This window comes from Pteronotus mesoamericanus, unplaced genomic scaffold (genome assembly GCF_021234165.1).
Source record: "Pteronotus mesoamericanus isolate MK-2021 breed Mesoamerican mustached bat unplaced genomic scaffold, CSHL_Meso_final scaffold_54, whole genome shotgun sequence".
Lineage (NCBI taxonomy): Eukaryota > Metazoa > Chordata > Mammalia > Chiroptera > Mormoopidae > Pteronotus > Pteronotus mesoamericanus.
In genome coordinates this window covers 6181321-6208652 of record NW_026555321.1, presented here as the reverse complement: position 1 = coordinate 6208652, position 27332 = coordinate 6181321, and the positions used below count along the sequence as shown (strand labels likewise).

Sequence of the window (27332 nt, the reverse complement as noted above, 5' to 3'; positions counted from 1 at the left end):
AGATTAAGTGGGCAGACATGTTGGAATTTTACAAAAGAGGAAGACTGGCCTTTAAACAAATGAAGAGTGGCTCTCATTCTGATCATCAGGGATACACAAATTAAAACATCAATAACAAGGACTCATGGACATGGACCACAGTGTGGTGATTGCAGCGGGGAGGGGCACAAAAGGGGACTAAGTGGTAACAAAGAGATACAATAAATTATTAAATAGAACGGAAACATGTCAATAACATACTACTTATATCCACTACCTTGGCAAAAGTAAGAGGTCTAACAATACCAAATACTGGGAAAGATGTGGAACAACAGGAACGCTTCTGCCCTGCTGGAAGGCATTACGCTGGGACAGCCCCTTCAGAAGGCAGGTTAGCATTATTTTATACAGTTGAGCATCCAGATACCCTCAAATCCCTAACTTCCACTTCCACACATATTCATTGAGAAATTTTTGCACACCTACACGGGGAGACACAAACAAGCCACGTGCAGAACAGCAACACTGTTCACAGCAGCAAAACGTGAAAAATCTAAATGCCAATCATTAGGATAAATCATTGGTGGCACATTTACACAAAGGAGTGTTCATACAGCTTTGAAAACAAATGCCCCACAGTTAAAAGGATCGATTGTGGAGCCCTAACAAGCTCCAAAAACACAACTGGAGGGGACAATAAATAGACAATATGCTTCCTAAAATATATAAAACTAAATGATACATTTTTTTAGAGATATCATAGATTATGTTAAATATTTATTGTAAAAATAATTTGTTATTTTTTATAAAAAGGCTAAGAAATGATGAGCTTGAAACTCAAGAATCAGTGATTCTTGAGTTTAAGAATCACCTGAAAGGGGAGGAGGGCGCACTGAGCTGGAGAAGAACACAAGGAAGTGAGCCACTATTTTCCTGCGGTTCCATCGTCCTCCCTACACTGAGCGATGGGCTCCTGCCTGCTCACTTCCTTATTATGCCATATATAGTGTATGTATATATCTCATGCCTAATGGCTTATATTTTGTAGAAACCAAATATTATAGTTTTAAAAGATAGGGAAAAATAATGAGTTCATCTATTCTTTGTATGACGGTATGAATTTTCAAAAGTGGAAACAAAAAATAAAACTTTTTAGATTATAGGAGGTAAGTATCTAGTATCCTTCCCATTTTACTGATGACAAAGCTGAAGTTTAGAAAGGGTAGGGTAACTTTCATATGTCAGGTTAAGTGCAAGTGAAAACACTGGGCTTTTAATTAACTTGAAACTCCATGCTTTTAACATGATGCTATTCTGTTAAGGTTAGCACCAGGAGGAAGAACCAGAAATAATTCTCAAGATTCTAAAATAAGTCAGAAATTATTCACAGAAATAATGTCTAAGATCCCTCTGATGTACAGCTTTTCTTACAAACTCTTTCTAGTAACTGTGCCTTCTGTGAGGAATGGAAAATAAGCATTGTTTATTCAGAATTTCTTAGCTGTAAAGTCCTAATTTTATCTGCATCTTCTTAACATGATCATAGCAAACAAAATCTTTTTAAATTCAATGAAATGTGCAATTTATAGAAAACCTATCATAGAGCATTTTATTTCATTTTACAAGTGCAAATAAGATCCTGCTGCAAAGTGAAAAACCATGCCTTACTGCACAATCGATGGGTTGAGAAACAATTTTCTTCTGTGAAGCCCATCTACTCAGGGGATGAAATATTTGGATCCAGGATCTTCTTTTCCTTCTTGTTTGCAGTTTCAGAGCTTCTTCTACCTCCCCGACAGAGCCCGTGCTTGCTCCCTCACACCTCCAGGTCTTAGCTGGGTGTCATTTGCCCAGCAAGTCTGGACTCCAGCGTGCTCCCCACCACCCCCCATCCCGCTCCCTGGCTGCTCCATGCAAACACTCACCTTGCCACAGCTTAACCACCTGTCCACTGTGTCTCTGTCCTAGCCCGTCAGCTAACTCCCTGTGGCAGGGACCCACCAACAATATTCCCCAGGGACTTCTAGCCACAGCATGACATATGTAAGCACCGAATGAATGAACAACTGAAGGAAGGAACGATCCATTCTGTTACTGGAAATCTGTTCACATAAAAAGAGCAGAGGCAACAGACAATAAGGGGAAGAATGTGGCATTTGCAATCAGACTGACCTAGGTTGGAATGTCCACTTCAAGATCGGTTTGCTCAGTTAAAATAAGACACTACTAAAACCCGTCCTGCTTTGGATGGTTATCAGGATAAGCGGTGATAATGAGTGTGAAAATGAATCTCAAAGGCAGTAAATGAGTGACTTTAAACTGTAGCTGCACATTAGAACTGCCAGGAGCGAGGGGCCCACATTTTGGTTCAGCTGGGCCAGAGTCGGACCTGGCCGTGGTGTTTTTGTAAAATCTACCCCCAATATTTCTACTGTGCAAGCAGGTTCCAGAGCCTCTGCACAGAACAGAAACAAGGAAGAAACTAGCACCTATGACGCCTTGCTGTGTCCCACACTTGGTGCCACACACTCATCAACTGGGTACTACCTCTTGGTCATCAAGCAGTGGCCATTCTTTCTCAACCCTCTTCCTTCTCCCCACCCCCAAAATCTCAATCTCCTTCAACAAAGATCTACCTAAACTTTCAGACAAGTCACTATATGTAAGTATGTTCAAAGGGATGAGAGAGACAGCAAGAGTGGGGAGGCAAAGAGATGGAGGAGGAGGGAGGGAGGAATACAATACAGAGGGCAAGAGAATGACTACTTTTTACCCTAGAAAATTCAGCAGCTTCAGTGTCCTGGCAAACTCATTAACAGAAAAGCTAAATAGAAATGGGTTTCAAGCTCTGGCTGCTGTGGCTGAGGGGTTTGAGTGCCAGCCTTTGAACCAAAGGGTCACCAGTTCGATTCCCAGTCAGGGCACATGCCTGAGTTGTGTACTGGGTCCCCCAGTAAGGGGCGCACAAGAGGCAACCACACATTGATGTGTCTCTCCCTCTCTTTCTCCCTCCCTTCCTCTATGTCTAAAAATAAGTAAAATCTTAAAAAAGAAAGAAAGAAATTGGTTTCCAACTCCAGCTGTTGCAGCTGACTGGTCCTATATGTGAAGCATATACTCAGCATAACAAAATCTCAAACAATAAAAATGATTAGGAGATGGCTGGATTCATCCCTTTTATAACCCTCCTCCTGCACATAAATTCCCCCTAACACTAGCCCCAAGAGGGAGAAGAAGCAGACCAGAAATATAGTGGCCCTGGCCGCAAAGCTGAAGACTGGCAGAATAAAATGGCCTCTAAGCCCTTTTAACTCTTACCGTCTACAAAGAGGCTTTGTGCATTGATAACATTAGGCTGTTAAGGAGAAAGAAAAAACAACATCCAAGTTCCGTGAGAAAGACTTATGGTTCTTACTTCTTCGCAGCAATTCAGCGTCATATGAAATCTAGCTGTCTGGGCAATAAAAAGGAACCAGGGACTGATAAGACATGACTATGTAAATCAATCTCAAAATACTATTCAGTCTGGAGGAAGCTAGATACTAATGAGTACATGCTGTGTGTTTCCATTGATATGAAATGATAAAACAGACAAAACTAATTTATAGGGAGAAAAAATCAGGATGGTGGTTGCCTGCAATGGGAGGGGCAGGGGCACCAGAGAACTTTCTGGGGAGTGGTAATATTCTATACCTTGATAGGGATTTGGGTAACAGGTATATGGAGTTGTCAAAACTCAGTAAATGCACACAAGATTTCATTGGATTTCAGTGTAAAATTTTACATCTAGAGAAAAATTACAAACAAATATTCTTAATGATATTTTAATGGTACGCATGACAAAATATTTACAAAGGAAGTGTACTGATGTTGGCAATTTACTTCGAATAAAGAAATAAAATGGGTTAATGGACAGATAGATAGAAAGATGTATAACAAAGCAAATATAATATAATGTTAATTTGTAGAGTCCAGGTGAGAGATACATGTGTGTTCACAATACAATTCCTTCAACTTACTTGTATGTTGGAAATTTTTCATAATAAAATATTCAGGGAACTGTGAGGAAAATCGGGCATACAGGGAGCAAGAAAGGTAAGCTAATTGCTAAGAAAAAACACAGAAGCTACTGTATTTCCTGGAGTTTAAGGCAGTTGCTTGGACAAAAGGAAATGAGAAAGTTGAGCCTAATAGTAGTAATTATTGGGCAACTAATATACATCAGAGGTATATGTTAGACAGTCACATTATCTGACTTTACTATCACAATCTCCCTGCAAGGCAAGCATATCATCCTTTTTTAGATAAGCAAACTGAAACTCAGAATGGTGTAATAACTTACCTGTGGTACCCAGGCTGGAAATTGAAACTTGAAACTGAGGTTCTGCCAGTCTCAAAATTCCAATGCTACATTGGAAAAAGCATCATGAGTCCAGCACTTCTCTCCAACTAAGGTTAGAACCAAGCCAAGGGCAGAAACACGGACGACACAGCAGCCACTGCTACACAGCAACGCCACCTATCACGCATGGGTAGCTACCCTCCTCGCCACTGCATTGACAGTTGCATTGAATGACAGTCACTTATACCTTCCAAAAGCCCTCATGAGTCAGTCTCCTACACTCAGTCCTCTACCCTGTGCTCTTTTTACTGCAAGACTCAGTCCACCAGAGGTTTAGCCATCATCTATATGCACATACCCTTGGTCACAAATACTGCAAAGTGGCTCATTCGGCACCATACAACAGTTTTCAAGACCACCCACCTTCCTGGTCTATAGAGACTAGAAAGCTAAACACCCCTTCACTGACTCCCTTGCAGCTAGATTCTTCCAAGCAGGCACACCCTTGCAGTGGAAGGAGTGTTTGACTCCTTGGAGCAGCTGTGGTATACATTTTAGTTTCTGCCTCCACTGTCACAGGTACTGAGGCACAAATGAATTAGAACCACATTATGGTTGGGAATTGGCTGGAGGCAAGCTGTGTTATTACTGAACACGTAAGCACTGAAGCTCTGTTCTCCCAGAAATACTATAAAACTCTCTAATACATCTCCTGTTGCTTAAACAGCTTATAAGGAATCTACTGTTTGTAACTAAGATCTTAGGCAGCACACCCTCTGAGCAACTCTGAGCCCACCTCCCAAGTTACGAGCCTATACAACCTCCTGTTAGACAATAAAACTCCCTAGTATAGAACATAAACTTCCCACTGCCCACACTGGAGGGGGAACAGAGGAGGGAGGACAAGAGGAACAGGGAAAATATATTGCAGTCTGTCAGCTTCTATCATATACATGGTCCCCCAGAAAAGCAAACCTAGAACATCCTTTCAAATGTTCCAGGTAACAGGTACGAGAGAGCACATAAAAGTGAGGGCCTTTCTAGGACACTTGCTTCGCACCCTAAGGTGGGAATTGGGATAAAGAAGGTCAACTTTGGAGGCCAACTTCACCTCAGAATGATCTCATTCAAAAGCCATGTTGGCAAGGTGGGCTAGGGACAGCTTAATAATGTACAAAGGCATGACTTCTTCTTTTTAACTACCACCACCTACACAGAAAAATAAACATTTGTGTTCCCTCCAAAGAAATACCCTCAGATGCTCTTGGCTTATTTTTATTACCCACATCCTTTAGCTGAGTTGAGACAGATCCATCTGCTCTGAGCATGGTTATGAAATCTGGAAAGAGCTGAAAGTAACTCAGAGCCACAGGCAGCAGCCAAGGTGAGGGACGTGTGCTGGCTAACACCACTTTCTAGTCAAAAATGAGGTAAGACTACAAAGCGGGCAGATTTCTTTTCTGCTGCAGCTTGCAACTTATTCTGAAGACAATTCCAAAAAAAGAAACTTCAAAATAACTCGAGCACTGTTAGAATGGTTGTTTATAAAAAATCTTGCCATTCTTAAATATCCATATTTGGAAATTCCTACTTAGAAATGTACATCGTTACACCCGTATCATAGAGAAAGGAGGCTGAAGTGTGGTCATTTATTTCCTGGTTTATTGTGTGAGCACCAACTACGCAGGCAGAAGAAATTTTAAATCTGTTACGGTCTAGCCTTTGTGGCCACTGGCAAAGGTGCAGTGACTGTAATGCTGCCATGAAAACTTGGGGACCGCAAAGTTAACTTAAAACTAAAGTGTGCCTTTGGCACTCAGCAGCCATTGCCTGATTCACTTTAGCCCTGGCCTTATTTCTCCCACTAGTTGGTCTGCTTGGCACTGCTATCTTTGAAGGACTTAAGAGTGAATTAAAGCGTTTACTAAAAAGCTCAACAACACAGGAAATGACACAGCTCCTCACCAACCAGTCCTTATAAATACCCTCTCTGCCAAATCCGATTTACTTCTTTTAGGCTTCCCTAGATCCCAATGTACCAACAACTGTCAGACATGTGGGTGTATTTTGCTCTTTAATAATAACAACTGGTTATTATTCAATATAATAACACATTGGGACTTGGCAAAAGTACACGTACAAGAGGACAGGTCTCAAAAGCAATGCACAAAAATTAAAATCCAGTGCTATTAAGAGTGGTGGAACTGGGGGCCATTTTCACCCCAAAGATGCTTTTATTTGTTATACCAACTGAAAAGTAATTAAAAAATAATACAAAATCATCTTTCCTACCGCAGATGCCAAATCTCAACCAAGATGTTTCTGTTTCTAGTGTTGAATTCTTTTCTCCATCACCCACAGAAGTCAAGGGGGTTTCAGCCTTGTTTTCCAAAAAGCCCCTACACCAGGGACCAGCAAACAATGGCCTTTGGGCCAAATCCAGCCCACCATTGTTCTTGCAAATAAAGTTTTATTGGAATACAGCCACGCCTACTTGTTTACTACTTCCGTGCTACAAAAACAGAGTTGACATTATTTACTGCGTGGTCTTTACAGAAAACGGTCACCCACCCCTGCGCTAAAAGCAAAGAGTAAGGTCTTCTACGGCACATTAATCCACCAGGAAAGGTCAGATGTCATCTCCAGAGGCCAGGGTCCTAAAAGGCATTCAGTAATTGTGGTCCCCAGTAGCAGTCCCTCAGGAGCGGAGGAGTGTGCAAGGGAAACGAACATGCTGCCCTGGCCGATAAGCCCAGGACCAGGCCAGAATGATCCCCAAGCAACTGAAGAATGTTCTGTCCTGAAGAACTGCTTTAAAACATCAGCCCACAGAGAAAAGTTCCAAATTTTTAATGTAGTCTAATCAATTTTAGCCAGGTACCTTCCTGAATTCAGCGGTGTGTCCTCTATTTAGGCAGCACCATGAATAGTGTGCTCACTACTGATAAATTAGAATCAGTCCTAAAGGCTGGTTCTCTGTTCATAATCTGGAAAATAAAGTAAAAGCAACTCTGGCTACTGGCAGCTACTATTAAACCCAGTTCTCTTTGCTATATATTAGAGGAAATTAGCATCAGACTCAGAGATCAAATCTGCCATACACGATCCTTTAATACACCAGGTACACAGGGTTCAAGAAAGCTCTTTGCACATTTTGAAGTTTGTCTCATTCACTCAAAACAGCTAATAAATAAACCAGAACATCCAATGAGTCTCAGGGCATCAGCCAGGTAATGAGGAGCCAGTGGATATTCTCTGCAATATAACAAAACCACATTGCAGGAAGACCATATTTAGCATCATTTTTCTGGAGTTTTTCCAGGACTGAAGGACAGAGATCCAGTTTCTTGTTCTAACTTTGCCACAAACTCAGAGGACAACTTTAAAATCAACATCATTTCTCTGGGACAGTTTCCTCACCTGTGAACTGAGGAGGGAACAAGTTCCTCTGAGGGCCTTTTATTTGTTTTTGGAAAATGCTTCCAGAAAAAGGATATAGGTTAAATGTCAGGACGATCCCTGAATGGTGATGTATCTTCCCAGGGCTACTTAATATCAGGTTCTCTCAAACACAGAGCATGAAAGTTGCCTATCAGTTAAAAAAAATAAAACCCTCCCTCCTGAGGCCTGATGGATCCCACTATTAAACTGTTCTTTCAAACTTTCCCAGAACAAAGAGAACCGTCTTCACTCTGTGCTGAAATGTTTAAGAAATTACATACAAATTTCTTAATAATGAGCAATAAATACCTCCAGCCTCAAGGATTCTGCACATAGGAAGCCTCAGAGGTCCCTCCCTGAAGTTGTTTTTGGGTTTTATCAGCCTCCTAAGCGCCTGTAGCCTGGATGCGAGAGGTACCCAACAAAATCAGGCTGGCACCGGCCATATTAGGCTCGTCATTCAGACCCTCAGCTGCACTCACCAAGTTCAATAACATGATGTAAAATTAAACAAATCAGAACCTGCCCCCCCCGCCCCCCCTCCCCACAACATTCAACTCATATTCAAGATTACAAGAGCATTTGCATCAGTTAGGATTATAAACAGACTACGGAAATGAAATGCAACAGGGGAAACCAGTTCAAATACTCTGTTGCCTGGCCATAAATTCCTTAGTCGGAGCCAACCAACCTACATGAGAGAGCAGGGCTACAAATGCGCAGCATAGGGTTACAAATACAAGCTCATTTACATTAACGCAGGTCCTCTCCCGCTTAAGGCCACCCATTTCCTTCTAAGGATGGGAGTTCCTCTTGCCCCCCCTCTCTCACCCTTTTCACTGCTCAGACACCAAATGAGCATCTCCAAGCCTTCCTGAGTTCCTGGAAGCTGTCCCAAGAGACTCTGTGACCCACTTCTCCCCCTACAGGCATCGGCCACCTGCTTTCTCAGCCTCTGCCTCCCCCCTCACCCCCCCACCCCATCTCCCTGCCTTGCTCACCACCGGAGAGAGACTTCACCTCCTCTCTGTTGCATGGACCACCGTCTATGATCCTTATTCCTCCTTTCAAAAAGAAAAGGTCCAAGAAACTCATCCACAAAGAGGAGTACACAACCTGCTTGTACACAATGCCACCTGAAAATTGGTGTAAACCACCTCCTGGTTCATAAAAGCCCTGAAACACCTCCTTCTATTAATGCTGAAGCCAGGAGCCAGAGCTTTACTTTTTTATTTGCCAGAGCTGTTTTATCTTATTTTATTTTTAATCCTCACCCGACGACATGTTTCCATTGATTTTGAGAGAGAGAGAGAAACAATGGTGTGAGAGGAACATAGATGGGTCGCCTCCTGTACGCACCCCAACTGGGGATCGAACCCGCAACCTGGTATGTACCCTGACCGAAATCGGGAATTGAACCAGCAACCCTTCCGTGAAGCGATCGACGCCCCAAGCAACTGAGCCGCAAGGCCAAAAAGGGCTGCCAGAGCCCTTTTATAGTCACGTGGAGCTTGCCACTAAAAGAACACTTCTAAGCAAGTCTGTAATAAAGCAAAATTCTGATGCTGGGCAAATCCACTCATTGGCTCAACCAGCAAATACTGAGCACCCGCTGAGCAAGCATGAACCTCACGGCTACCTTCCGGGCACAACCGTGGCATGAGCCCCAACACAGGATGGTGTCGGGGACCCAAGTTCCAGGATCTGCACTGGCCAGGAAGCCAGGGAATCTTCTGGAGAAAAGTGACCCTGACAGCTCAGAGGGCTAGCGCCTCTGAATTCTATTTTAGCAGGCAGATGCTATTTTTATAACTTTATATGTAATAAAAGAGGCTGGGGGAAGGGGAATGGGTATATGGGAGCTCTGTAATTTGCTGTGAGCCTAAACTGCTCTAAAAAAAAAAGTCTATTTTTAAAGTGAGGGAGAGAGAAAAAAACTAATAATGTTTGGGGGGGAACTCAGCAGTTTTTGATGTCTTTTGTCTTCCCTTTAGTGTTTTCTGAATTTTCCAAGTTTTCTGTAAGGAATATGAATACCTCTATAACTAGAAAAAATAAGTCATTAAAACAGAGGTGGCAGCAATGGTGACAAAAAAAAAAGGTGGCAATGGTATTTGTATTTAATAAAAAAGACACATAAGTCATTAAACTATACACTGAAAACAGGTACATTTGTCTGTTAATTATACCGCCATGAAGTTAACTTCAAGAAGTTTTTAAAAAGTCTCATAGCTCTTACACACCATTTTAAATAGTATATATTATAGTGTATTAAGTTATCATCTTTAGGGAAAGCTAATTTGTGTAAAGTAGCAGCACAGGTTCCTGTTACATTTCTAAGTGTTCCTTCTCAAGATAATTAATTAAATTCTCTCATTTCGGTGCCACCAATTTCAGATTTGGGGTCCTGCAGCCTACCAGTACTAAAGGTAATGCTTACAGTTCTGCAGAATGCGTGGGTTGCTAAGCAAATAATAATAAAAGTTACTGCTTACTGGGTACAGAGTTCAGCGAGGGGTGAGGACAAAGCTCTGGAGATGCGTGGTGGTGACCGGGGCACAACAGGGAGAATGTCCTGATGCCTCTGAACTAACTGTACACTTAAAAATGGTAAAAATAGTAAATGTTATGTTATGTATATTTTCGCATAATAAAAGCAACTTTAGCTTCTTCCTACCTAAACACATTTTGGGGGAGATTTTCTACCTTTTAAAGAGGAACCAATACAGGAGAAATGTCACGAATGTTCCGCCTGATCCCTCAGGCTGTCTTTACAAACAAGAAGTCTAAAATTAGGGTGTCAATCTCATCCATTACACAAACTGCAATGCAAGGTCCCCGAGACAAAACCTTTTTCCACTTGGTGTTTTTCGTGGCGTCCACAGCAGCCCAGAAAGGTGCCTAGGAAAACACATCTCAATCGGCCAGGTGCAAGGCATTCATTCGGGCGGTAGGGGAAGCTGACTCGACCGTTACTGCTGCTCTGATTTCATTCCTTCAAACCAATATTTACTGAGCGTCTCCTATGGGTTGGGCACTGGGCCAGGCTTAGGTCTAACACCTGCTTTCCTGCATCTTGCAACATAATGGCCTGCTTTCGGTCCTGTTATGTACTTGCAAACTTCAAATAACAATACAGAACTTGATGTGACTTGTGTCTTTCAAAGGAGCAGTGTGTTTTCTTGTTTCCTTCTTATTTTGTCTTTGTCTTTGCATTTTGAAATGATAACAAACTTACACAAGAGTTGCAAGAATGTCACAAGGAACTCCTGCTTTGGCACATCTACTTCATCATGTGCTGGGCTATCCCTGCCTCCCTTCTCCTCCCCTTCCTTGCCTCCTCTGCATCCGCATCCATCTACCTCCCTCTCCCTCTCTACTTACATAAAGTTTTTCTGGAACTATTTGGGAGTCATAGACAACTTTTATCCCTAAATATCCCATTATATCTTTTCCAAGAAAAAGGACATTCCCTTACATAACCACAGTCCAATTATCAATTTCTGGAAGTTCAACACCGACTCAGTTGTATTACCCGATATACAGTCCATACTCAAAGGCTACCGATCGTCCAAAGGATGGGAGAGGAGGTGGTGATGGTTCTAAGATACCAACCCGAAGGCTCCCACCTTGACCTCCCGGTGGACTGAGAGCACCTGGGGAGACCCGTCTTACTCCATTGCTTCTCACAGGACTTTTCCTAAAGGACTCCAGGCAGAAGCAAGGTCTCTTTGTTTTAAAACTCCTTCCTATATAGTTTAATGAAGCTCTCTGAGAGGTAAATTAAATTTACCTGCCTCACATTCAACCTGACTTCCCCAGGATATCACTGACTTCGATTTCCTTTTTTTGCAGTCACTAAAAACTGTGGATAAAAATATTTTCTTGCCATAAAACTTAGCAGCATCCCTTTCCACCCCCTCGCAATCAGAAATTGTTCAAATCCCAGGAGCTCTTCTGCTCAGCACCGCCTTCGATCCGCTAAGGAGCATTTTTTTAGACAATTATTTCCCTAAGCAACCTCCCAACTGAAATTAATACAAAGAGATAGACTGTACATCCACTTATATCGTATATCTCGATCTGTGCTTTATAGATGATAAGATATTTTCACCAGAACTCCAGGAACCAATTTTGTATTGCTCCACTTAGAATGCAGAAGGTCACTCACACCTGGGCATGGGCAGGAGGGAGCACAGGGACAGAGAGCAAGGTGTCACCTGGATGACAGGAGACCAGAACCCAGTTCAGTCCAGGATCCTCGCTGGGTGACGTCTAACCAAAGACCCAAAGCCTCTCATTGGCCCTTCCTCTATAGGTGTGGTCTGGGGTCCACCCTGTCCCTACAACAGGCTCAAAATATTACGGGAGAGTTTGCATATTTAAATCTAGAGTGGAAGTTTAAAGAGATACAGGCTAATTTCTCTCTTCAATGAAGGGAGGGGCAGGGGGGTGAGACTGGATTGGCTAACAGTCCCTTCTGCAGACCTCTCTCCAGGGGCTCCGTCTGTTCAGCACTGTCAACCCCTGCGCGGGGCCTCAGAACCTCTCTGACGGCCCTCCATTCACTCATCAGAACTAACAGATATTTCCTTACATCAGCGTTCTCTTGATGAGGTCACCACAAGAGTTACACCACGTCTGAATCGGAGGTAGCTAAGTGGTCTGAAAAAGCACGTTGAGGTGGCTGATGCTCAGGTTTTAAAATAAGGACAGATGCCAGGCAGTCAGGGAGAGCGACTCAGGCAATGAAATGAACAGCGCCCTGTCTTGTAATATTTGTGCGCGTTCCAAAAAAACAAAAGAACAAATATCAAGTTCTTGGGACTTTATGCAGGTGATACTCAGGGAAATTAAATATAAAAAACTGAGGCAATCTGTGAAAGGACACAAATTCAGGGGGAAATTTGACTATATATGACTTATTATGAGCAGGGATTGTGTTCTTCATTCTAGACCACAGCTCCCAAACTATAATAACCAATCAGGGTACAGAAGAACTGAACAGCATAATCAGCAAACTAGATCTAATTGACATGTATAGAACAAGTCTCCCAACGACAACAGAATGCATCTTTGCAAGCATGCATGGGACATTCACCAAGATAGAACACATCTGAGGTCATAAAACAACCCGTAACAAAATACTTCTGTGTACAAATGTTTTACAAGCAATTTTAAAACAAGTGTGAACACAATTCTAGATAACAGAATTGCATAATAAAGTTGGAGGTTTACAGTGCTTATTAATAATAATCCAGTCAAATTTTTTTTGAGTTAGAATAAGGAAGGACAAGCAACGATTCCCATTTCATCCCATTTACAGATGAAAAAATCGGTCAGCACTCACACAAAATGAAACAACTAACATGGAAGGGATAAATACACAAATCTCCCAGGCCTTTGGTTTAAAGACCTTTTTTTTTCCATAAGCTGCAAATACACTGGCTTTACCTAGTTTAATGGGCCGTTGGTCATAGGCACCAACAAATTCAATCAACTGCATCATAGTTAGTTTCTGTAAATGTCCTGGAAAATCACTTTTCCACACTTGGGGTATCTCCAAACCAGTCTGCATGAAAACAACAGAATGGGTGTCTCCGTAGTCAGTGCAGAGGACTAGAGGTAAGGCAAATGACCGTTTTTATTAGATATATGCTATATTCAGCCAGGGAGTATTATTACATGTCTCACAGATATTTTCTAAAATAAGCCCCCCCAAAAATGTATACTTTTTAATATAATTTCAAATTAACAGAGAAGTTACAAGACTAGAAAGAAGTATGTATAACTAAAGAACTATTAACCTTTTACCACAATTGCTTTATTATTTTCTCTTCTTCTCTCTGTATTTTTGTTGAACTCTGAAAGTTGCCAACATAATGCCTCATTTACCCCTAAATACTTCAGTGCACAAATACTAAAGTCAAATTAATTAACATGAATATAGTACTATTATCTATAGGTCTTTTACAAATTTTCCAATTGTCATAATGATGTCATTTATAGGAAAAGAAACTATCAGACCACAAATTGCACTTAGTTTTTACAAAATGCATATTTTATATGTAACGTTACAAAGGAATTTAGAGTTTAAAACTAAGAAACAAAGAAAAAATAAATAAGGAAACAAACAAAACAAAAAACACTAAAAATACCAGCAACTGCTACAATCCTGGAAAGGAAAAGGAAGCAAGCCTTTAGATAAACAGAAATCAGACAATTCTACGACATGAATACTTGGAATTAGTCTCTTCCAGGTTAGGCCACGCTTTGTTTTTTGTTCGAAAACACTACTTCATCCAGACTTACACTTTATTTCACAGGCACAAGTTCGGTCCTCTTTGAGACAAAGATTTTCTGAAGTATCTTTATGTCTACCCATTGCCTCCCTCCCACCACAAAAGAAAACAAAAATAAAAGACCTATTTGCTATTCAACATGAGGAAAAAACCTATGGAGTTTAGGCTTTTAATACTATTTTCCTGAGTTTCAAATGACTCTGAAGGAATCATGAAAAGTGGCATTTGACAGAAAAAGTTCAGTAACAGGAACTCCAAACTAACTAAAGTGACTGTAATAGTGTGACAATTGCTTGGGGCCAAGATCGCCACTGCCAGCTTCTCACTACAAACATAAAAAATTAAAAAATAAAGGCCTGCATGAGCCAGGCTAACACAAACTACCACAAATCATTTTGTTAGTACAAAGAGTAACAACTACATGCTATGTCATAAATGTAAAACAATTCTCTCTCAACAGCACTCACTAGGACAAACGGGCTTTTCTGCCCTGCTCAACTTCTTGGGGACCTATTCACTATGTGAGGCAGCTGGAGCACGCACACCGCAGAGTTCTACGTTGTGCTGTGAGCCAAGGGGGCCGGGAAGCCCATTTTTAAGGTATGAGTAATAGGGTGAAACTCAGATACACAAGAATCCCCAAAGCAAAGGGCATTCAAACCATGTGACCCCATTTCAGCCAAAGTCCACACACTGAGCTTAATGAATTAGGAGGCCTCCATGAATATCAAGATACATCTGTTGTCAGTGCTTACAAATAGTCACAGGGCCCAAGAGCCACCTCGCCCAGCCCTAAAAGCCTAAGTGGGGGCGGGCGTGGGGGGGGGGGGGAACAATACAGGCAAGGAAAGTAATTACTAAGGACAAGTTCCCAGACGGAAAGAGGTAAGGCTGTCAAAGCGCTACACACGGCCCTGAAACAGCAGTGCTGTCTGACCAGGAAGAAACCACCAGACATCAACTACTCCCAGAAAGAGATTTTCTCATCTGCAAAATCACTAATTAAGACACAGGGCTCTTTCTTTGGGAAGGCCACGGGGAAGAGAGAGAGAGTGAGAGATAAACAGAATAATGATTATCTTGCACTGGAATGAGCTGCTACTGGCTTACCCTGAGGCAAAACCCTCCATAAAATGAGAGGACAGAAAATCTCCAAGTTTTTTCCAGACTAGGGGGAAGAAAACATGCTTTGGAATCAGGCAAATCTTGGCTCTGCAATTTACTAACTGTGTAACTCATGTCACTCTGTGCCTCAGTTTCTTTACCTTTAAAATCTAGATTCTACCTGCATGAGTTAGGGTTAGATTTGGCTGTGAATAGTGGCTTTAAAAAGAGTCCTACTATTCACATCATGGAAAATTCCAGAGTTCGGCAGCCCAGGATTTGGGAGGTGGCTCTGATCAACAAAGTCCTCAGAGGCTCAAGACGGCTGTTCGAATTCCAGCCATCATGTCTGTATTCCAGTTTTGACCATATGTCTGGTATTCAAAAGGAAAGAAAAAAGATGGGTACAAAGAAGGTTCCAGGAGACTACTATGTGACAACTTTGCTTCTATCCAGAATACAATCACAGGGCCGTCCCTAGCTGCGAGGAGAGGAGTGCACACATCCTTTTATCTAGGACAACACTGTGTGCAGCTTAAAACCGGGGTCCTGTGACTATATTAGAAGGGGAAAGCAGATAGGTCTGCAGTAACTCCCATTTCATTTTAATGATTAAACTGGATAATATGTGTAAAGTGCCTGATGTTTCCTGGGCCCTTAAATGTACCTCTTCCCCCCTGGTAAAATTGATGACTTACGATCTGTGGTCTCAGCACCTTAACAGACCCTTCCTGCGGTAGGCTTTCACAGCCTGGTCTACCTTTTTCATCTCTGGCCGCCCTTCACGTACAACCTGCATTCCAGCCATACCAGACTAATCTCCTCCTTTCCTGCCTCCTGTAAGTCTTTGTCCTCACTGAGCCTCCACCAGGAATGCCGTGCCCAAGTTCTGCGTGATGAAACGTTCTCTTCTACATTCCAGGTCTGCCATCACCTGACACATGTTCCTCTTTGTCCCCTCCAAAAAGAGTTAGCGTTCTCACTCCCAGGTGATTCCTTTACAGGAACAAGCCCCTCCCCTTATCGGAATACACAAAAGGAGCTTGCATCTCCTAAGTGCTTTCTGCATGCCAGTTACTTTCAGAAGCTCTTTACACCCAGCTTCTCAGTTGATTCCAACAACCCTACCACACACATAGTATATTACCCCCATTTTACAGATAAAGAAACTGAGGTTCAGAGAAGTGAAATAGCCATGCAAGGTCCCCCAGGTAGTAAATTGCAGAGCCAGGATTCAGCACGGCTGTTGGACTGCAGAATCTATACTCTTAGCAACCACTCTAGGCTGCCTTGACTACTGACTGCAATGTCTGGGTGTCATTTGAGTCCAGAGATGGTCAAACTACAGCCCACAGACTATATCCAGCCCACTACCTCCTTTTGTAAATAAAGTTTTATTGAAACAGACACATGCACTTGTTTACAATGGGAGAGTTGAGTAGTTTCCACAGAGACTATAGCACACAAAGCCTAAAGTGTTAACTATCTGGCCCATCAGAAAAAGTTGGCTCAACCCTGTTGTAGCCTGTCAGCCCCTTAGTCAGGGCTTGAGCTGCTGCTTCTGTGCCTCCTGCATCTCACATAGAATTGACATGCATTTGACATGCACACAGAAGGTGCTCAACAAATATGTGGGTACGAGCATCCCACCAGGCCCAGTTACATGGAAAGGGGAGTGTGTCTGGGGGCTGATGCTGTCGGTTCACTCAGGAACCGGAAAGTTTCCCAATTCTGCCCAGATTCTATCAACAACCAAAAGACCCGGGGAGACTGTCACGGTGGTTTTTGCTGCATTGTGAGCAGCCCACCGTGGCGCCGATGGAGTTACCACTGCAGAGTGCAGCGGAGGGTCACTCGTATTTGTCCCATAACACCTTCAGCTCCCCTGAACAAGAGACCCAGGCAGAGCCCTCCATCCCACCCTACATGGAAGAACCTGACTGCCATTAGTTCCTCGGGGGCCTCCCGAGCTCACACGCCCGCCTCTTCTCATTGTTCACTGGTCACATGACAGGCACTGCAGGGAAACACTTAACGCATCCTGGAAAGGAGTTATTAAAAACCGATGTTGGGCACCTTTCCACGTGTTATGTTCTCACCAAAATATTTATAGAAAGGGACCAAACCACATAATAACATAAATAGTCCTCTAAAAATTACAGCACAACATGAAAAAGTTAAAATGCCTTCTTTGCCCTTCAAAGAATAGCCTTGCAATAAGACTGTATAATGTTCCCTAATTTTATCATTATTGCTATCATTGCATGAGGGACAAATAAAGCACTTTCTTTCTGGGCTGGGACCATATTCGATCCAGTCTGGGTTATCAAAAATCAAATTCCGGATGGTTTTCTTTTTAATTCTGTCTTGGCCTGGCCCCAAGTCGCATCAGTCAGGAGCCAGGCAGAGCCGAGGATGCCTCCCACGTTTCCGGCGCCATCATCTCAACCCTCCTTTGAGGACACAAAGGCCTTCATCTCTTTTTTCTTCCCAGAGTTCTCAGACGACTGACCGCTCGTGCAGACTCTGAGGAGCCACAGGCTAAGCAGCAAATGGAGACAGTCACCCACTATGCAAATCAAGTAATTCGTCACCTGGGTCTCCATGCAGTGGGAGGGAGAGCTCAGAAATACCTGCATATGTGCTAAGGATCCAAAATGATCACCAACTCATCCCCTAGGTTCCATGAAGTCACCCACTGGTCTGTCTAAGACACAAGACTCCCAGTAGACAAACCTCTGCTGAGGACCTACTGTGTGTCAAGCTCAGTGCCGGGCCTGGTGCCTGTAGTAGCCTCACAACACTGCAAGGTTAGCACCCTGTTAGAGATGAAGAAACCAGGACCCAAAGAGTTCAGTGACTTGCTCAAGGTCATGCAGCAAACAGGAGGAGAAGCTGGAGCCTCTGAAACTAAAAACTGCTCCTCTCAGAACGTGACTGCCCCTGGCTTCCAAAAGCTCCCCAGGTAGCATACAGAGGCTGGCTGGGATGGGGAGAAACCCATATGCTTATGCACTGCTGCGAGACTGTGCAAGGAACGGAGCAGCCACGCTGGAAAACACTGGGAGTTTTGACATGCACCTATCCTACAACCCTGAGATTCCAGTCCTAGGTGTTTACCCGGGAAATGGAAGCATATGTCCACATAAAGGCTTCTACATAAGCAGCAGCTTTATTTGTAGTAGCAAAAACTAGAAACAACTCAAATGTCCACCTACAGGTAAATGGATAAACCAACCATGGTAGAGGCACAGAATGTAATACTCCTTAACAGCAAAAAGAGGCAATTTATGAACTACTGTTAGGCACAGCATCGTGGACAAATCTCGGACATTATCTAGGCTAAATATAACAGACTCCAGAAAGGATATCCTATACGCTTCCATCTATACGAAACCCAAGAACAGGCAAAATTAATTCATGGTGATAAAAATCAGAAACAGATTGCAGGAGAAGATGAATTAACTGGAAGAAACTTCAGGGCAAGAGGGTAGAAATGTTCTATACCTTTTGGAGCAGTGATTACGTGGTATAAACAACTGTCAAAATTCATCAAAAAGAATGCGCAAGACCTGTGCATTTTACTGTGTGTTCATTATACCTAAAAAAAAGTCTTCAGGCAAAGGCGTATTCCGATGATAAAATGGAAAACAGATGATCATGTAGACTTCCAAAGCTGATTCCTCTAAGCATTAACAAGGCCCCAAAGAAACTCTCACTTGCCCATTAAGGGAAATTAGGTTTCCATACTGGCATTAGAAACAATCTCCCTCACCATATCACCTGCCTTACATTTGCCCAAGGGGGGCTGTCTAGCAGACAGAGATGAATGAATCCACCAACGCTTCCTAACAATCCCACTTACAGTCACGACAGCAACCTGAGCCCTTCCAGGACAGAGATGGCTGTCACCATGGCAACCAGTGAATGGTGGGAAAGGTGGATGGGGAAGGGAGACGGAGAGCTTAAACTATGGCTGAGAACTATGTCTGTGGGGGAGGCTGTGAATGCACTGTTCCTGCCCCCAAGGTCCACGCCCTGATCCCTGGAATCTTAGAGTGTCACCCTGTGCAGCAAAGATTATAGCATATGGCTCATGTGATTAAATTAAGGATCTGGAGCTAGGGAGATTATCCTGGATTATCTGGGTGGGCCCTAAATGCAATCCCAGGAGTCCTTCTAAGGGGAAGAAAGGGAAATTTGACACAGAGAGAAGAACAATGTGAAGACAGAGGCAGCAACTGAACAGATGCAGTTGTGAGCCAAGGAAAGCCAGCACACACCAGCAGCCGAAAGAAGCAAGACGCCAATTTCCCTTTAAGTATCCAGCAGGAGCGTGGTCCTGCCAACACCTTGATTTCGGCCCAGTGAAACTGATTTCAGCCTTCTGGTCTCCCGAGCCACAAGAAAATTTAAATTTCTGTCCTTTTAAGCCACTGAGTTTGTGGCTCCTAGTTATACCAGCCATAGGAAACTAATACAGACTGGAAGCCTTAAATCCAGTATTGCTTCTGCCAACATTTTACAGTCCCCCAATATCAACTCAAATTTCTAAGAAATATTCAAATTAATAAAAGGAGTTTTTCTAAAAGAAACGTCAGAGAACCCTCTGACTACCATGGGGTAGGCAAAGATTTCCTAAACATGACTCAAAAAGAACCAATCAAAAAGGGGAAAATTGAAAAATGTGACTACTTTAAAATTAAGGATTTGTGTTTATCGAGGCACAGAGTGAAAGAAGACACCTGCTCACTCATATACACTCATCAATGGATTCCTATCCAGAATATATACATAAAGAACTTTTACAAAGCAATAAGAGCAGATACCCCAATATGTAAATGGGCAAAGGATTTAAGTGGCACCTCACAAAACATAACATCCAAATGCCCAATAAACACACGAATAGACACTAAACTTCATTAGTCATCAGAGAAAGGCAAAGTAAAACCACACTTGAGATACCACCACACCCACCCACCCCACTGGCTAAAATGAAAACAAGAGGCAATAACAAGAGTGGAGGAGGATAGGGAGCACCTGGAACTCACACCCTGCTGATGGGGGGGATTATTAACAGATACAACTACTTGGGAAAATTCTCCGATATTACCTAACAAGCTGGACACCTACAAACACTATAACCCAGTATTTCCCCTCATAGGTATACACCCACAGAAATGCATACATTTGTGCTCTAAAACACAGGGTAGCACTACTCACAGGGCCAAAAACTAAAAAGAACTCAAATATCAATCTACAACAGATATAAATGTATTTAGTGTAATTCATACAATGGAATATGAAACAGCAGTGGAAAACAAACAGACCTCAATTATACATGGCAACAGGGACAGGGCTCACAAACATATCGTTAAGAGAAAGATGCCAGACCCAAAAGGCCACATACTGTACGATAGGAAGTTCAAAAAGAGGCCTGGCGAGTCTACAGTTCAGAAAGTCAGAACAGTGGAAACCCTACAGGAGAGCTAAGGGCGGGGGGTGGGGGGGGCTGCTGTTTCTTTATTGGGTGTGTTCCACTTTGGAAAAGTCACTGAACTACGTACACTTATAAATTGTGTACTTTCCCAGATGTATGTAAGACTTCAAATGTACCCTAAAAAATTCAGTTATTCTGAGTTAATGTGAAAAGGTATGAGCAGGTTTTCTTTTTCTCAAAAATGTTTTCAAACTTTGACATGGATGCAAGTTCACCTTAGGAGAAAAAAACAGTAAAAAAAACAAAAGAAAATATAAATCACCCACAAATCCCATCCATCGAGGAAAACCATGGTAATCATTTAGCCTAAGTCTCCTCAAATACACGAACATTTTTAAAAGGGGAAGCGGGGGGAGCGGAATCCACAGTAAGTGGTTAATGCAAGGCAGATACTCAATATTCAACCATAAGTGAATAAATATATGCTATTATATGCTCTTTTATAACCTAGGCAACCACCACTTTATTATTATTGTTAAAGCGATCTATATACCTGAAACTAATACAAAAAAATATTGAATATAAACTGTATTTGAAAAAAAGAAAGAATATAAAAGAAGTCTAGTGTCCCTGAAGGATTTGTGCAGACTCAGAACGATCTGGCAACCTAGAAAGCAAGACATGTGAATACTTCTAAAGTAGGCAAGAACATAAAATCCAGAGCAGCAATTTTTTTCAATCTCGGGATCACCCATTACCTCTAAAATTACTGGAATACTCAAAAAGCATTCATTTTGATTCAGTGGGGTTTTTAAAAGTTAATGTACACCCCCGATGACTTTTCTAAAGGGGCCACGTGGTCCCAAAACCCTGGGAAGTCATGTCTACAGGCTAAAAACACTGCATTCTCCAAGAATGTGGTTAGTGCAGGACAAGTTGAACACAAGCCCTGGATATTTAGTCACTAAAGGTCCACACTGCATGGGTTGATGTGGGCCCTAAGTCAGGGTGGCACAGTCACAAGACAAGTAGACTTTCTGTCCCAGAAGACAAAGACTGATGGTTGCAGAGAGCAGGGCAAATGATAAACACATTAACTCAAGGACAAGGCGATGAGCAGGTAGAGAACCAAGATTTGTAACAGTAGCTAACACTGGCCAAATTGAACTTAATCTTGGTTTGATATCATCTCTTTATTGATTCATTTTCTCATTAATATTACTGAACCTTTATGGGGACACAGGTGAACCAGACAGATAGAATTCTCTGTCCTCAGGAAGCTTCCATCTAGTGTCAAAAGGCAAAAGGGTAAAATAGTGAGCATGTCTGCTGACGGTAAGTGTTACAGAGGAAAATAAAGCGCTGAAGGGAGATGAGGATCAGACGCTGGAAGAGGGGTAAGTCACTTCTCCAGAGATGCAAACATCTGGGCTCAAATTTTAAAATGACCCCTTCAAAACAGATCATCACCTCCTCTCCAAAGATTTCTACAATAATTACATTAATGGGGTCCCAGCAGAATCACAGCGTTCAGAAAATGAACCAAGAATGTTATGGACAGAAAGGGTCCGCTTAGGAAGGGACAAATTGAAGATCCAATAATAGCTACCACTTCTCCGGATGCTGCTATGCACTATTCTCAGTCCCTGATACACCAGTATCCTCATTTCATCCTCACATTGAACTAATGAGAAGGGCAAGAGTAACATCATATTCATCATTAAGAGATGAGAAAACAGAAGCCCAGAGCAATTAAGGAACTGGCCCAAGGTGAACGTGCTAAACGTTGAAGTCAGAATTTGACTTGGGGCCTACACTGCTCTTACTTTCCATATAAATGTTCACTGGTGGCCTGAGATTTTCTTTTGCCAACACTCCTACCTTATCCTATTCAAGATTTGCCTTTCAATGTTTTTTACTGAATTCTTACAATCACCAAGGGACAAAAAAAAGAAATGGAGGCTGGTTGCATACCTGCAAGTAACAAAAACTGCACAGCAATGAAGACCCTCAAATTTTAATACCACTTCCTAGATGCAATTAGAAATTATTCCCTCAAATACTTGACATTATAAGCAAATCCAAAGTAGTTCCATTTTGGTTTGAGACTAAAATTAGCCTTAGGGTAAATGGGAGTTCACATAGCCAATTTCTTAGTAGGTACAGACACCTCAAACTGAGTACAATGTGACCAGAACTCTTGGTCGTACCCCATCCTACTCACAAGCATGTTCCTCCACTGTGACCCTCAGTTCCAAAAAGGCCCTAAATGCGGTAACCTCCACCTTCCAGCCTCTCAGGCCTATACGCTCAAGAGCTCTCCTGGACCCCGCTTTCTCTCACCTCCTCATCCAATCCATCAGCAATTTCGACCCTCCCCACTCCAAATAGGTCTCTTTTCTCCATTTCCCTATCAGATCACCATGGTGGGCTCCTAACTGGTATCTCTGCTTCCCAATCAGGCCCCTAGAAAATCTCATCTCCACACAGCAGTAGCCTGAGAGAACTTTTTAAAGCATAAAGCAGACCATGTCTCCTCCCTGCCTAACATCCTTCTGAAACAGTGTTAAAATTCTTCCCCCACCTACAAGGCACTATGTGATGGGGCAGTGGCCTCGTTCCTCAAGCTCTTCACTCTCCCCAGTTTCACTCCAGACAAAAAACAAAAGATGGATGAATGGACAGTGTCCTCAGTTAAAATGTGAATTTCAGGCCCTGGCCAGGCAGCTAGTTGGTTAGAGCGTGTTCTCCTACACCAAGGGGGCGGTTCGATCCCTGGGCAGGGCACAAACAAGAAGCAACCAATGAATGCATGAATAAGTAGAACAAGTTAATGGTCGTTTCTCTCTCCCTCTCTAAAACTAATCAGTAAATAAATAATTTCATGTGAATTTCAGTACAGACATTAGATCCACACAAAATTATTTCCACGTTTACCTTTATTTTATCATTCGTTAAATCTTTTCAACCCTTCATAGCCCCTGCTACTTTCTGAAAATTTCTGTTCAGTTGTTTAGATGCATGAGATGCACTCTTTAACACTATCCTGGAATCTACACCATGCTATTATATCTTAAGTATTTACTGTAACTATAATAATACATTACAGAAAATCCTCAGTGTATATTTTGCCCATGCTCTGATTAGTTCAGCCAATGAGTGGGAGCCACGTGTCCTGGACATACTCTCCTGAGCTGCGTGTCTCCAACAGTGGGGCGGTCTCTCTCCTGTGACGTCGATGGCATTTATTTTGTGTTCTGGTCCAGACTGCCTCCCTAATGGCATGGTGATGGGGCTGAGGGTCCTACAAGTAAATTAAGGCAGAATATGATACTGGATGTTAAAATGTAAATTTTGCAGCAACTTGAGGACACGGGAGAGGACATCAGATTAAAACCTGCTAGGGCGCAATGGGTGTGAAGGGCATTATCAAACCATGGAAGACTCGCCAAGGACTTTGTGGCTGGAGACTGTCATTGACTCCAGGCAATCTGAAACCAACCGTCAAAGGAAGATGCCACAAGGCCCTCAATGCAAGTAACCCAAAGCAGTGAGCCCACCTATTTGTACCAAGGCATTTCCCTGGACTAGGAAAGTGTGGGCTCCTTCTATTTAATTGAGTCTCCTCCACTACTTCAGGAGAAGATGCCCATGTATGTGTTCATTCCCTGGAGTAGCTCTGGCCTCTAGAACTGTGCCTGGCACAAAGCAGATCCTCAGTAAAATAGTCTCTAAACAAATAGAGTCATAAACAAAAAATAAATGTTCTAGGTTTCCTCTCTTAATCCTCCCCTCTTTCCCTTTTCACAGATCCAGCGCTGCCTTTATAAGACCCCTTGAGGAGGCAGAAGCGTGCAATCACAGAGCCACCATAAATCTCCAGATCACTAATGCACCCTCGGCCCCTGCTCAGAGAACACAGATGGGGGAGACATAACCCCAACACTGAGATACTAACCATCAGAAAGAGCCAGTGCTTTTGGAGTTGGTGGTAGACTTAGAAAATGGTGAGTCTGCTGTGGTTAAGAACAACGAACAATGGCAGGTAGCTATAAATTGCAGTAACCAACTCAGCTGAGACCTCAGTAGTGTACCCGCGACCACATTTCAGCTGTGTAGCTTGCAATCATGTAGGTATATTTTTTTAATTTTGCCTCTTATCAGTCTTGCCTCCACCTAAATACCCTAGTGGATTTCAAATTACACAAAAGCATGAGTTACTCCAACTCCTCCTAAAGCCACTCCAAAGAATAAATCCTTTGATATACATTGCAGGTAAAATATAGTCCCCAAGTAAAATAACTGCAATCCAGGGTAAAAGCTCTGTTGCCTTCATAAGCTACTTGAAAAAAAAAAAAAAAAGCATTAAAAGTGAATGCCCAACACACAAACAATATGCTGTCACCAACAAGGCACCTTGAAGTGCCATCAAGAAGACACAATTCAGAAGCACAAGACAAAATCAAATATAGTCATCTTATCTCTCTGGTCCTAGGCACTCTATTATTTTTGGCTTTCAAGAATTAAAGGGGAAATGGGAGAGGCCAGAGCACATACTGGGGCTATTTTGAGAAATAAAAAGAATTAAAAGTTAAAGTGCAGCTTCCACAACATAGCAGATCTCCAAGGAAACCCAGTGACTGGGAAAGTTCTGTCTATAGTATCAATATAGAAACAATTCAGTTTCCAAACTTAGGAAGTCATCTTCTTTCTAGTTGAATTGCACATAAGTAACTGCCAGATAGGTTTCAGCTGGAAGCAATCTTAACATTTGCAAACCATCTACAGGGAGATTTGACCCAGTAATCTAGTCTAACCAGCAGAGAAGAGCAGCGCCCAGGGTGTGATTCAAAATTCACAACCATCCCTAGGCACCACAAATTCTAAGATACAAGGGCTATGAAGGTCAGGACAAAAGATCTCATTAACCACCTCTCCAAAAAGCCCCATTCTCCAGGTATGGCCACTTGCCACTGGCTTGCTTGGTTAAAACGATGTAAACAGCAGTATCACACCTGATCCTTTCCAGAATTCCTCTCTACCCTGACTACTGGGGTCCCTACACTACACACACCCCCAGGGTGCTGGGAGCCCCTTCCCTTGACATTCCCACCAGGGCACGTGTCCATAAGTAGACTTCACAACTGTGAGGGTAGTGAGCAGGGAACTTCAAAAGGCACCTAAAGGGGAAATTTTTTATTATTATTAATAAAACAGCACACTGTCCATTTGAAAGGGGAGAGGTCTTCTTGTTAAAACTAAACTTCCGTTGCAGAAACTGGAGGTTCCAAGCCACCAACTGGGCAGAGTAGCACGCGTCCTGGAAGGCGCCCAGGGTTAAGTGGCAGGTTTTTGTTGGTGGTGGTAGTTTTTAAACACTAAAGTTTTAAATGAACTAAGTTATGAAGGGAATTGCTGTGATCGGACCAGATGTGTTAGCGCTCTTCATCCTGGCATAAAGCACTCCTTTTCTTCAATCCTTCTTCAGGAGTGCGGGAAACCGCTAGCAGGCAGGGCCCGGGACCAGCGCGCTGCGCCTGACACTCAGTTCCTGCAGGTGCCAGTACAGAAGAAAACCAGGGCTCTCACCTCCCTCCCTGCCACTGCGGTACAGCCCTGGGGTGGGGTCACGGCGCGCCCCATAGTGGGCACCCCACCTGGAAAGGAGCAGGGACGCAGGAAGGACACCCAAGCGGAGACAGCACCCCGCTCGCTGGTGGTACGATCGCGCACGCACACACACACACTGAGCAGCGCGCAGGGAGGGGCGCTCAGTGGCGCGGGCGGCGGGCACGTTACCTGTTCTGCCAGCCCTGGAGGAGGTTGGTGTATTTGCTGAGCACGCCCTCGAGCGCCGGCTCCCTCCTGCGGCCGCCTCCCCCAGACGGGCTAGCGGCCACCGAGCCTGGGCTGCTGCGGCTGCCCCCGCCAACGAGCCCTGCTACCGCCGACCGGCTGGAGACCGCCCGGCCCGCCAGGGAGCAGGAGGGCGAGGAGCCCGCGGAGGTGGCGCGGCTGCTGCTGCGGCTGCTGCTATTGCTGCCCCCGCCGCCGTCTGCGCCCTGGGCCGCCCTCTCCATGGTCCGTGCGCGCCCAGGACCCGGGTGCTCGCCGCGGTGGCGGCCCCGGCGCTGGGGCTCCTAACGCGGTGGCGGCGGCTGCTGCTGTTACAGCACCGGGCGCCCGGGCCGCGCGTGGCTGCTCCAAATCCCCTGGAAATGCCTGACTCATACAGGAGGAAGAGGAGGAGGAGGCAGGCGAAGGAGAGCTGGGAAGGAAGCCAACGGGGCTGGATGCAGCTGCGGCCGCCCCTCCTCCCACAGCGGCCCGGGCCCCGGCCCCTCCTTCCGCACTAGTTTCCCGGGCAAGTTCGGAACGGGTGGCCGGTTCGGCGAGCCCTTCTCGAGTTCCTCCTGCTCTTCTTTTGAGCCCTAGTGGCCGCTCAAGCCAGGGGCTGGGGGCGCTCCCGGCGCAGATCCGCAGGGTAGGCACGCCCTTTTCACCCCTGGCGCTTCTTCTGCCGCCCCCTCTCGGAACCACAGAGGTGAAAGGGAATCTCTGCGCGTCACTCCCCACCCCCAACCCACTCCGGGACCTGGAGTGAACAGCGGCCCCACCCACCCTGTCCACCCGGATATGGACCCGCCCGGCCTAAGCTAGGTACGAACGCACACTCCCCCTGCCTTCCGCACCAAGCCTGGGCCAGACACGCGTACACTGTAAC

The 27332-nt window shown here is 43.8% G+C and overlaps 1 protein-coding gene across 1 annotated transcript in view; it reads right to left on the bottom strand.

Moving 5' to 3' along the window:
* The window catches only part of OSBPL10 (oxysterol binding protein like 10), a 244442-nt gene extending 217754 nt beyond the window's left edge, over window positions 1-26688 (bottom strand). The window contains exon 1 of the mRNA XM_054595865.1: window positions 26408-26688. Within this exon, the coding sequence (XP_054451840.1) occupies window positions 26408-26688 (281 nt within the window). The remainder of the gene's footprint in view (window positions 1-26407) is intronic.
* Window positions 26689-27332: the final 644 nt, after the last annotated feature.